At 38.2% G+C, this 13,870-nt stretch overlaps 1 protein-coding gene across 8 annotated transcripts in view; it reads right to left on the reverse strand.

Annotated features, from left to right (window-relative positions):
- The window catches only part of THADA (THADA armadillo repeat containing), a 266,610-nt gene that overhangs the window by 122,005 nt on the left and 130,735 nt on the right, over positions 1–13,870 (reverse strand). For all 8 annotated transcript variants that reach the window (XR_009762420.1, XM_061625379.1, XM_061625378.1 and 5 more), the window contains exon 29: positions 5,204–5,372. Coding sequence is in view for 7 of the 8 variants with exons in the window: in XM_061625379.1 (XP_061481363.1) it covers positions 5,204–5,372 (169 nt within the window). In the remaining variant the exon portion in view is untranslated. The remainder of the gene's footprint in view (positions 1–5,203; positions 5,373–13,870) is intronic.

Raw genomic sequence — 13,870 nt, forward strand, 5'->3', positions numbered from 1 at the left:
GGTTCTAGCCCATACCCTTTTAATGCCAAAAATAAATCAGAACTGAACACAGTTGTCAGAAACTTCAACACGGAGCCTTTATTAACATCTCATCACAATAAAGGCTTTGTTGATTAGTTCAAATGTTCATATACAGTTTATGTAACAGACCCACTATGTTTATTAAATCATATCAGTGACCAACAGGAAATCAGATTTAATTTTTTCAGATCAGGGCAGCTTTTATGACAATTAAATCTCTTTAAAACTAAAGGAAAAACAAGCCAGAAGGAAGAACTATTTGCCAGCAAAGGCAGAAGAAATTATTGGTGATCTGCAAGCAATTATATACATTACTGACAGAAGAAATATTGCATCTCATATATCATATAGAGAAGGAATAGCTAAAGTCTACTGTCTTGGGACTTCTCTCCATTTCCCCTCAAATTCTAAACTTGCTGATCTTAAAGTAAATTCCTAGAAAAATAATGTATTGAAAGCAGAAAAGTGGGCCAAAATATGTTGAAAGCCATGGACAGTTTCAAGGTAATAAAAAAGAACATGGACCACAACAGGTTATATCCGACTAAGTTATATACAAGAATAGACCCACTGAAAATGAATGGACAAGACCAATGAGTCTACTCTGAGTATGGGTGACACTAGATATCCCCCAATGACTTTTCAGATTTTCCATAAAAAGCAGAACTATAAAAGGGCCAGAATAATATAGAAATAAGAGTTATGCTTATTTAATTTTTATGTTCCTTATTAAAGAAACATAAAATGAAAAGGTTTCTGTCTCCAAATTGACAGAAGTGGTTTCCTAGAATTCTGAAGAGAGAATCATGAAGATGATTATAGCTGGTTTCAAGATAAACACTTCAAAAACATTTTATTGTGAAGTAGGGTACTTGTGTTGGTGCTTGACCAACAGGCAGTTTTACATGTATGGTCTGTTAATGGAAAAAGATTTGTAGAAAGGCTAAGGTTTTACTCTACATTATAAAACCCCTAAAATTCAATTTGTATCAATAAATTTGTTTTCTTTGGCTAACAACTTATTTCAACAGGGTCCATTTTTTGACTGAACATTGGCCACACCCACTGCAGAAGCTCCTGTGGAAACTGGCTCACAGAGAAAGGCTCTTTATTGTTCATGATGGAAACGAGAGAGTTAAAGGCTTTGGCAAATGCTTTCCCCTTATGTCCTTGATGACTTCACGGGAGTAAATCCCACTGAACTCAATGAACATGCAAATGATCAAACCTGTCCTTCTCTTCCCCACCCCCTTCTGCCTGCTTCCCCCTCCCCTCCCCATCACCTGTGGTCAGTTTCACCTATCCTAAGCATGATTTATTTTATTTTTTATTTTTTATTTGATTTATATCATGCCCTTCCTCCCAGCAGGAGCCTGATTGCAGGGAGTAAATCCCACCGAACCCAATAAGCATGCAAATGATCAATCCATTCTCAGCAAACTTGCACAGGATCCCATTTCTTTCCTCCTGGATTAAAAAGCAGAGAAATTAACTCACAGGCAAAAACCCTTGCAGTTTAAGGAAGTACATATAGCCCACAGATATTTCTATCAAACTTTAAAAAGCAGAGAAATTGGAAAGTTATAGTGAATGCACCAGGGGAGCAGGAAACCTGACCTCCTCTCTGAGATATTGGACTGCCCTACAAATTTGTCAAAATGCAAACACAACTTGGGTTGGTCTTTCACTGTGTAGCTTGGAAGAATTTGGTAATGTGCCTCTGAGTATATGGTGAGCGGTGGCAACACTTGCAATCAGCCCAAATAATAGAAACAAGACATGTGCCGTGCTGATCTTGTTTTAACAGGAAGGAAGCAACATTATTAAGACAGTTGGTATAGTTCAGATGGTCACTTTAAATAGGTCTGATTTACTTCGCAATTTTAGTGAAGTTTCCTATAGGAAATCATTTTCTTTTGCTTCTATTTCTGTGAATATGTGAAGTCCAGCAACACTTTGCAAAATTTACACTAAAAAAACTCCAAAAATAATTGTGGAATAATGGCACTGACTATTCTGTAGAATAGTCTCCAGTGGACCTCAGGAGTGTCTCAATTTGCACAAGATAAAACAGTGGGAGGTGAAATATATTCTAGCCAAATTCTAGGTGTGCTCTATGTTTTTAATTGACCGTGCCCACCTTGCCTTAAATGAAGTGGTTTAAACATAGCAGGCTGAAAACATGCATCTTGGGCAGGCTAAGTTTGTTTTTTCCAACAGCTAGAGTCATTTCTGAAGGAGCAACATATTGTAATCAGTCTGATTTTACATCAAACTGCAGTTTCAGATTCATCTGTTAATGCACCCAAAATAGAAATAGAATATAATCTCCATTTTGAAACACAAAAGGCTATCTTCACCATCATATGACACTGACCAATAAAAGGCTTTGAAATTAATAAAAATAAATTTGACACAGATTTCTAAGATGAATAATGAGAAATAAAATTTTCTAGATTAGATCTCTGTAGAAACATTAGTAACACAGGAAAGAAGCAAAGTAAGAACACCACCAACAAACATACAAAAATGTAATTCTCCATCTTTGGAGATGGCAGGTGTTGCCACCACTCACCATATGCTCAGAGGTACATGTTACCCAATTCTTCCAAGCTACACAGAAAGTGGATTGGACTGTGAAAGACCAACCCAAATTGTGTTTGCATTTTGACAAATTTGTAGGGCAGTCCAATATCTCAGAGAGGAGGTCAGGTCTCCTGCTCCCCTGGTGCATTCACTATAGCTGCCCAACTTCCTGCTTTTAAAAGTTTGATAGAAATATCTGTGGGCTATAGGTACGTTCTTAAACCGCAAGGTTTTTTGCCTATTAGTGAATCTATGCCTATTCTCTTGGGTGCAGGATAAAAAAAACACAGAGGAACAAGCTGGATGAGAATACAAACCTTTCATATGTTCCTCTGAGTATCAGCATGCGGCATTGGTTTAAAAAGTATGTCAAGCAAGAGACTGCTCAATTATCAGAGTTGTTCTGTAAAAAGCACGGGGGGCATATTCATAATCTAAAAGCATGGAGCAGGTACGGCTCAAGGGCCTCATTAAGAAAAGAAAAGCTGACTTGGGTACCATCAACGGATCATAAGCTACGTGCTTCTCTCAGGTTACTGAAAATGTTTCGATATAGTTTTTGTCTTGAGGGAGTGAGAGAAAAGCTATCATATACCATCAATTTTTCTACAGTATTTCAAAAAGCATTCACAGCTCTTTGTGTAATACCACTGACAGTAATTGTCACAGGTCTCATTCTGCCCTGAACATATAACAGAATTTTCAGTTTGAACCATCTTTATGGAGACAGGCATTAACCCCCAGACTTACTGATGAATTTTGTAATGGTGGCAAGACATTTTGTCCTATTCCGTTTGAAGAGTTTATCATCTTTCCCAAATCTTGTGTATCCTTGAAATTTTTTTACTTTCATTTTTTAAGAGGCAAGTTTTGACTTTGCTTCCAGCATTGATTTCAATGTGAATAAAATCAAATAATCCAAACTGGTAATGACAAATATGATCAGAAACCCCAGGTGCTTGCCTAAGCTGCTAGCAAGAAGGAAAAAGGTAGGTTAGGAACAAGAAAGTAGCAAAAACAACTGAATGAGAGCATTTATGCAAGGGCAATGTGAGAATCAAAATAATTGTTGTGGAATCTAAAATCCTATTAAGCTTTGCTTTAACTCTGCTGCAATTCTGATCATGGAAAGTTGATATTAATTGTAGAGCACTTCCTAATTCAAAACTATTCATGTATCTTTATATGAGTCCAGGCATATTTTATAATATTGTTGCAGAGGCCTGTGAAATATGCCTCTCCTCCTTAAGCCATCATGGACAGGAGTGAAACGAAAGTCAAAAGAAGGGGAAGATAATACAATATAATACACCTTTCAATGGAGAGCCATCCCTTCCCTTTGCCCTTCTTCCGCCTCCCCAAACAACAAAAACAAAGGAATATCACTATTTTCATTTGCTTTAGGCAGCCATTAATGCCTCCCTGACATCAGTAATGATTAAAATCCTCCCATTCCTTACCTCTGATCTAAGTCTACCTATATGTCAATCAACCAAATGCAACATACAGTAAAAGAAGTACAAGACTGCTGTGCTCAGAATGGCTAGAGCAGGTGGTGCTTGTACTAGTGCAAGCAATTCTGCTCACAGGATATTTCACACCACCTGTTCCCATGATGAAGGCCTAAACATTATACCCGCCGAAAAGCGTTAGGCTTTTGTTAAAAATTAAATATATATTTTTTCTAGCATCTTGGAGTTTCCCCCTTTCTTTCCTCTTTCTTGGTTTTTGGATGCTAGCCACCTTTTGCTGTTGTTTCTCAAACAATGGGCCAGGACCTACCAGCTGGCCTTAGGCCTCAGTGCCACAGCTTGCCTAGTGCCTCCTTACTTGCCTGCCCCATGCCCTAGCCATGCCCCATCCTTTTGGTTAGATCCATGTCAGCACCAGCAACTCCTTGCGTACTGAATAAAAGCTGGAAGTCCAGGGGGGAGAAGAGAAGGAAGCCTTCCTTCTCTGAGGGGAAAGGGCCACAGGTGGTGTTGAAGGAAATTAGAGAGTGACATAAAAGATTAATATTCATTTTTTATTAGATAATAATGATGAACAGGAAACAGAAAGGGAGGGAAGTTATAGGAAGAAGTGAATGTAAAAGGACCAGGGAGAAGGGATGAAATAAACAAATATACATTCTATAAAAACACAACAATCAAATAAAACTTTTAGAAAGCTAATTAAAAAACAGAATACTGAGCCAAAAAAAGGGGGGTTGATGCCACTCTGGCCTACGCTGACTGGCAGCTGCTCTCCAGAGATTTCAGAAAGGAATCTTTCCCAACTCCACCTAAAGATGCCAGGGATTGAACCGGGGACCTTTTGTATGCAGAGCATGTGCTCTATGCTATATGCTTTTTCCTCATGCAGGTACTCCATACACATTCTCACTATTTGGTAGATATTTTGCTAATGTCTTCATAATGAGGATCATCCTTAGACTTGAAGAGCATGACTGCAGTATAAATTAAAACACTGAGCATAAATATACTTTCAAATGTATTTCCCCTCCATCCATCACCTTGGGAAGAACTGCTTTGTAAATTGTTCAGCATGTGCTTCCATAATTGGTATACGGCATTATGCAAAAAGCAAAACTCACTTGTAGCAGCGTTCCGTGTATAGCATTCTGTCGTACAATGGGATCATTGCAATCTGGAAGCTCAGCCAACAAAGAGGATACAGTCTGTGGTACCTGGTTTAGCATAATAAAGGGAACCAGGGCTCGGCCAGCCAACTCACGTGAACGATACACAGGAGAGTAACCACATCTAGGGGTGGGGAGAGACAGAATTTGTTAGAACTTGCTCATATATAGGGCATTTTCAAACAAGCAAGTAATTCAAATACCAAAAAGGCTTTTTGTATTCTTCATAGAAATTCATTGTGCATATAAGGATGCTTGAGGAATTCAATTTCTGTGAATTTGAACGCAATATGACTTGCTCCACACTTCCTGGACTAATGTGCAGATCAGAACATAATTATCCTTCAGATTTTGCACTTTGCAATGAAGCTTTTAGCTTAAACAGCATACCCCAAAAGCATTGAACACGCATATTTTAGGATAAAATCTATTTACAAATGTGTACACGCAGATAAAATACTTGTGTTTAATAATGATTTTGTGCAGTTTTTTTAAATCACAGATTAGTCCAGTTTTTTTAAAAAAAATTACAGATTAATGCAGAAACAGGACAGAATGGATTTATGAACATATGCAAAATTGCTACTGAGTGGAAATACACTAATATATTCATCCTTCACTTCACACTAGAGTTGACTTGTGAAACACATGAATTGTTTGGTCTTATAGCACTTTTCCCTATAAGGAGAGCATAAAAGCAGATTTGAATGGAACAAAAAAAGCTGTGTTTTGTTTTTAACACTTCCTGTTTGCATTCTTTCGGTCCCTCATATGATGAGGCTACTTGAGAAGATGCATGAAGATGCACAAGATCTATTTGAATCTAGAGCTAATACCTCTCATCATGGGAATGCACAAGTTGCCTGCATGTTGCAAAATACTCCCTCTACTGGTGCTTACTTATAACATACAAAGTGCCTTGCCCTGGCTGAATGTTCACAGGACTCAGATCAAGGTATAAAGGGTGCCTACAGAACAGGAGTCATTTCACGATAAGCAGCAGATGTCAAGGCATATGCTAGTTCTTCAAAATATTGGGAGCGCTTCTAGGAAAAAAAAAGACTTTGGTTTGACAACAGTTGCCCCGAGGCTCATACTGGGAGAAAGGGTGGGATATAAATCTAAATAATAATAATAATAATAATAATAATAATAATAATAATAATAATAATAATAATAATAATAGCAATAATAGCAGTAATAGTAATAATAGTAATAGTAATAAATAGTCAGATCCCCAATTGTACTCCTACAGAGTGAATTTCGGTGTCCAAGATCCACCTCTCGGTAAATCATACGTTTAAAGGAACAGGGTTCTGGCCCAAAGCTCCACTTGACAGAGTTATTGACTGCCTTTCAGGTGTACCCTCTCGCATTCTCAGCCAGGAGTTTGCAGTGGGAAAATTGTCCTTAGGTGGCTAAATGAATCAGCAATGCTGCAGATTCAGCTTCCTTGATTAAAACGTCTGAGGCTTGGGCCTCTGAAGAAGAGGCGGGCTTCAGATCCCAGGTATCAAATGACAAAACAACACAAAGGTGGACTTTTGTAATCCTTTGGCATAACTATGAAACATTACTTCTGTCTGCTGAAAACCAACCTTTTGTATCTATATGACTAAAGAGTAAATACTGTTCAACTGAGTGATTCTCTTGTCATCTGAATTCTGGGGCCACATTTTCCTCCCAAAGAATCTGCAAATGGAACGACAGGTTCACATCTATGTAAAATTTAGAAACAAGTTCCTCCAAATTGTGAAGTCCATCCTCTAATGCGACATCAGTAGAAAATGTCAAAGTACGGGTGATATCCACCTAAGTTGTACTGAGAGTAAACCCATTGAAATCAATGGACTTAAATTGATTCATTTGTTTCAGTGGCTCTATTCCAAGTACGATTTAGTTGGGTATTACCCTATAGCTTGTATTGGAAAGAAACTGGAATTAAGGCACTGAATTAAAGAATCACATCTATGTTGCAGCAGGATATGCAACTTAGTACCTTGCTATAGTCTAATCCCCTTCTCCCAACTCATTTCGTGGCTTATATGTACAGTAGGGCCCCGCTTTATGGCGCTTCGCTAATGTGGCGGTCTCAATTAGATGCAATTAGACTAAAGCCCCACTCATACGGCATTTGTTCCGCTTTTACAGCAGTTTTTGGGTGTCATGTGCCATTCTATTCAATGAGTTCCGCTTTTCAGCAGGGTCCAGAATGTAACCCGCTGTATGAGTGGGGCTCTACTGTAGAGGCAACGTCTTTAAAACTGCATTTCAGAAGAAGGAAATAAGCAGTTCCAATAGTAGGAAGAATTTAAATAAATGAGTGCTTTACCACAATACAATGAAAAACAATTTGTCTGCAAATGCTCCCATGTTTGTGCCACATCATGCTTTATTTAAACTGAACAAACCCTTGTGTATAAGTGTTTCTTTTCAAATACAATTAACCCTGACACGGTTGCAGATGTTTAGCTTCTAATTAGCAGTAACTGTACACTCAAGAATGCCCCTCTTTCGCTTCACAACCTTTTACAAATCATGATTTCCCAAAGGAATCTGGCTTCAATTCAAGAGAAAGAACAGAAAATGGGAACACTGCCAATGTTTGTGACTGCCAGATATTCTGTGAAAAGGTACTTTCCAAATACATGATTCAGAGGGCTTTTTTTCTCATCCAACTCTAGAACTGCATTCCATTTTATTTAACTGCATTAGTTTCATTCTCGTAATATAATCAAATACAGATTAAAGTAAAATACTGAGAAACTTGATTTATTTTGTGCCTTGTTGAAGATAATTTTAAACAGAAGCCTAAACTTTTAGAAACTTGTAATTGTTTATTACACCATGGCAAATAATGTATGTGCATGTGTACATAATGCATGTGTATATAGCACAATATAACATATTAGACTAAAATAAAAACTTAAAAATCCAAATGTAGGACTTGTCACAAACAGGGATATGTAGAACAGGCCTTCACCCTTGCCATATACCACCTCTTTAAACATCAGATGAAGAACATTTATATCAGTGATTAAAAATTAGTATATCTTCCTTATTTTTCCCCTGCGGATTTTGTTTCCTTACCATGAGTTGGCTTAAAGGATGAGCTTATGTCAGCCATTTCAATTACTGAACAGATCAGGTATGTCTTACTTATTGTAAATTCCCATTCATCCAGAAAGACATTGGAAAGGCAGGGACCTCCTCCTTCATATGGAAGTCAGGCTCTGTCTTCCCACCAGGAAGTGATGCTATCTCAGATATATGAACTAGCTTCTACATTCCCAGGAGAGAACACCTCTGTTAAAAATCAATCACTTTCCATTCGAATAGTTGCTTCCTAAAGCCCTGACTTAAAAACAAACAAAAAGCCCTATGGACAACAGTCTTGAAAGAGTAAGGTTTTGAGCTGATGGGCAGTTGAAGGGGGCAGGGCAAGAATCCTTTCCCTGATCCAAATTATTGCACCCAATTCCTTTCCCCCTCTCTGTAGGATCCCAGATTTATGTTTACAATTCATAGATGAGAGTAGGGGCCCTGACAAGGGCAGAAACAGAGAACAGGACAAGAAGAAAGAAAGCTAGGCCTGTGAGGGAGTTAGCCAGGACACAACTAAATTGTCAGCAAATCTGGGCTGATATGACTCAATCAATTAGTAGAATATAACTGCCTGGCCAACAGGAGGATTAGAAAGCCAGCTACTGGCTTGACAACACAGCAATACACCACCAATGGGGTTTACTTCAGCAACGTATTGGTGAATTTCCTGCTTGGCTGATACGAGTTTCTTGAAACTGCAACTGCTTTATACATCAATTACAAACGAAGATTCATCAAAATATTGCTTGATACTGCTTATTTCAAGGGGGGAAGGGAATGAAAAGTATGACTATGTAAAATTTAGCCTCAAGTAGGGTAGGCGGGATAGAGGAAAATTCATTTCCTTCCCTTTTAATAATTCTGCCCTTTAATTGCTACTGTATGTCACTCAACCATTACCTGTTGTCAGTACATTTACCCAGCACAAATTTATTGAAGAAAACTGGAAAGAGAAAGGTGCTGAAACACAATGGTTCCGCAGATGCAAACAAGTAATAAAACTCCAGGTTGGGCTGCCATTTCTTACTTCCTTGTTATTGAAATCACAAAGAAGCCCTTCAACAATACTGTATCTGATTTTGGAGTTCCTGCCTATAAAAAAATACTGTTTCCTCCTGGCAGTTCACAATAAACAAGGGAAATCATTTGACTTGTCAAACAAAGTCTCCCAAGATTAAAAAGTGCTGGTGGCAATCAAGCTATGTTTGCATATATATTCTTAAATGAAACATAGTTCCTTCAAGTTAAAAAATAAACAGTGCGTCAGCAATAAGTCTGGATTTCACAAGCAAGATTACAATGAAATCAGTCTGTGAACTTTCTTCTCGCTTGAATCTGAATAATGGGTTTTTTTCCCTTCAGATTAATCTGAAGGGATTTGCCTTTTGATAGTGAATAAACAAAGCAAAATATACAAGCTGTATCATGCAACAGCTGGAAATTTTGGGGGTGAAACCATAAATTTTATTATTCAAATAAGCACTCTCAGTGTTTGGGCTTTAAACATTTAACCTTTGCATAGTCCGACTGAACTTTAAACCTGTGACATGCCTGACCGTTACAAAAACCAAAGTATATAGAGTGAAAGCTTTCCTGAAAGCCTGGCAACCTTGAAGAATGTTTTTGCTGGAGGGGGAAAAAAAAGAAGAGTTTGCTGTTTTTCTTTCACACTTCCCTTCTTGGGAAGTCTAATTTAGAGATAGTTATAGTCTCATAAGTGATTCAGTACAGCTGAAATGCACCCCACAAAGCTTTCTACAACAATCCCTCTATATTTACAGTACACTTGTGTGAAAAATATTCAGTTTCTCCACACTACAAAATTGGAGTGTGTGGAGGGAGGGGAGGGGAGGGCCCCAGGGTAAATCACATAGTGTGCCCCCCATTGCATTCATCTCCCCACTGCTTCTGGTATTCCCTCTGGTCTTCATGGCTATGGTGGCAGCAGCGGCTCCTCTCCATCTTCCCCAACTTACTTTTTGTTGTTCCTGTTATTTTGCCTCTTCCCCTCTCCCCAACTTTTACCGCTACTTCAGCAACAGCACCAGTGAGGCCCTCTGCCTCCATCTCCTCCCTGCCTGCCTTGATCTAGGAAGGAATGAGGTGGAGAGTCTTGTTCAGTGGGCAGAAGGCAGCAGAGCTGCTGGCCATGGCCTCCAGTGGCATGCACAGAGACTACCAAGGTGTAGGGCCTGGGACAGTCCCCCATGCCAGGGAATGGCCCTGGCCACTTTTCTCACTTTCAGTTCAATCTTTTCCATGCAGAATACATTATTTGGGGGGGGGAATGAAATGGACTGCCTTCAAGTTGATCCCGACTTATGGTGACCCTATGAATAGGGTTTTCATGGTAAGTGGTATTCAGAGGGGGTTTACCATTGCCTCCCTCTGAGGCTGAGAGGCAGTGACTGGCCCAAGGTGACCCAGTGAGCTTCATGGCTGTGTGGGGATTTGAACCCTGGTCTCCCAGGTCGTAGTCCAACACCTTAACCACTACACTACACTTGCTCTCTGAGAATACATTATTATCAGGACCAAAAACACACACAGTAAGCTAATTTATATTATACAGGACAAAATAAAACAGGTAATAAGTAATTCACACTATTGAGTATTCAGATCCAGGTAATATGATTCCATGGGGAGGGGGAAGTTGTAATCCAAGATCTAAAAAACTATTTGAGTAGTTCCACATGGCAAGGTCTCAACTAGCACTGCAAACAGCTTTTGAATCCGAGTTTGTAATATAGCATTGGGATCTGCACCACAATCCATAACCCATCATTGTACTTGTGCTCATCTGTTGCCTGCATGACTAGCAAAACCAATAGATAAACAATCATGGATAATTTATTAGTATGCTGTTGCTAGAGAATGGAGAGCTTTTTGCCTGGTATGGAGTGTTTCAAGTCTCTTGTCTGGGACAAATATCGGCCTGCCCTCCCCCTCAAAAAATTAGAGCTGGCCCTGCTGAATAATTTGTGAGATTATTTCCAACACATTTGTGCTGCTTCAGCTACGCATTGCAAATATTCAGACTTGGGCAAACTGGCTACAGAGCTGGCAACAATCCATACAAAACAACTGGTAATTTGCATAAGAAGATTGTACAATAATTCAGACACTCTTCAAAATATTGATTTAAAAGACTAAGGTACAAGTAAAAGAACATTCACTGAGAAAGAAGGTAACATACTTTTCAATATGGTTACACAAAAGAATCCACAGCTGTGTGAACCTACAAACCTGACTCATCAAGCTCCCAGTCCATCTAGGCAAAATATCACCTACACTGAAGAGCAGCAGAATCCCAAAGTCTTGCGGAGACTTCCGGGAAGGGTGACTTAGCCTGTGCCTGCTTTTGAGACGGGCTCCTGCCTCAAAAGAAGCTTATTCAGATATATCAGTCAGTTTTTTCTTTTTTTTTTGACTGATTAAACTTCTCCCGGGTAGGGAGAAACGAAGAGATTAACCTCAAAGCCTATTTTTGTTGGGACGACCAGATCTCATTAATTTATGGGACGAGGTCCAGCCGACGAAGGTGGGACGGATTTTCAACAGCAAGCTCTATCTGTTAAAGCGAACGTTCATCTTATCTTCTAAGAGAGAACGCACTAACAGGCAAGCACCCTTCTTTCTATATTTTTCTTTTACTTGACTTAAATTGTTGCTGTTTAAAAGAGATTTGCCAGATTGATCAGTTTTTGACATCTCACTGGGGAGCCATAACTTCTCTCTGCTACGCACTAATTAATAGCTTATCTCTGTTTTTGTTGCAAAAAGCTGTCCTGGATTTGCATTCTAAAGATATACACAGAAGAGGGATTTCTATTCCAGATTTTTATTTTGAAAAATATTATACTGTTTTGAGACTACTCTCTTTTTGGTCTATTTTATTTTGACGAATCTGTTTCTTGACGATTGCCATTAATTGTTTCGATCCTGGGAACTGCATTTTGTTTACTTAACTATTGGAGAGATAAGGCTGTCTGCTCTGTTTATACTGTGATGTCACCAAGTTTGGAGTATTAACCCAATTGTTGCTGAAATAAGAAGTGGTTTTCCTATATTTTTCTTTTAAAATGGCAATTAAGAAAGTGGCTGAAAATCTGGAAATAACTATGTTTCAGAAAATAATGGATGAGATTGAGATAACGAAAATTGAATTGAGTAAAATGAAGCAGGAGATTAAAGATATAAGGGTCCCTGTGAGAGAGGTGACCCTGGAAGGGGTCCCTGTGAGAGAGGAGACCCCGGAGATTGGAACAGGGGTCCCTGTGAGAGAGGAGACCCTGGAGACTGGAATAGGGGTCCCTGTGAGAGAGGAGATCCCGGAGATTGGAACCAACGTGGAACAGGAACAAGATTTGGAGTCTATGGACTTTAGAAATAAAATCTATTGTTTGGAACTCAATGTTATCTCTGAAGAAATGAATGAAGATTCTAGAGATAAAGTTATCAATGGCATGGATAATCTTCTGGACTGGAATGATGTGATGGAGCCCAATATAGAGAAAATCTATGGAATTAACTGCAGCCATGTGACAATGGAAAAACTTTTAAGAGATGACCCAGTGTATTTTGAAAAAAAGAACAGAGATATGATTTTACAGCAGTATTTCAGCAACCTATTCAGAATGGATGGCAAGAAAATATTTGGGATAGAGGTAATCCCCATCAGACTCTTACTATATGACTATGGCTTTGACAGCAAGATTATTATGGAATACTGATAATGGAAGATTGGATATTGAAATTACTGGACTTAACAAGACTACTGAAGATGGAAGATGGAAAATGGAACTAATAGAGATAATAGAACAATGGCTACTGAAATTATTGAACCTAACAGATTCTGATGTGATGGATTAATTGAAATGTTTATTTTGACTATGGTTATGACAATAAGATTATCATAATTAGTAATGAGATGGATTAATCGATATGCTTATCTGGAAAAAAAAATTGATAGATATATTTCTTAAAGAATTGAAACCTCTCTTTGACTTTTTGTGGAAAGAATAAAGTAATGTTTATGAGATTTGATGATTAAGTAAGATAACTACTGGAGGAAAGTGATTTTATAATATGACTTAAGAGACAGGATTGTTATATATTATAGACTTATAACTGATTTGATCTTTGACAAATGGGAAGTCAATATTTTACTCTTTATTTTTTATTTTTGTTTTTTTTTTTCTTTTTTTCTTTTTGTTTAACTATTTTTGATTTTGTTTTTTGTCTTTGAATGTTTTATGATTTTGTCTTGTATGTTTTATGAAAATCTGAATAAAAATTATTGAAAAAAAAAAAAAAAGAATCCCAAAGTCTTGCAACCCAAGAACCCTTCAACTGGAAGTGGTAGGGATTAAATCTTGGACTTTCCAACTGCAAATCATGTGCTGGACCGCTAAGCTATATGTACATGAATTTATGCAAATATTATAACATAAACGTTGACCTCGTGTAATTATGCTTCAGGTTACTTAATCCAACTGCAAACAACACCTTAATTTA

Source organism: Rhineura floridana, chromosome 4 (assembly GCF_030035675.1).
Source record: "Rhineura floridana isolate rRhiFlo1 chromosome 4, rRhiFlo1.hap2, whole genome shotgun sequence".
NCBI classification, from domain to species: domain Eukaryota; kingdom Metazoa; phylum Chordata; class Lepidosauria; order Squamata; family Rhineuridae; genus Rhineura; species Rhineura floridana.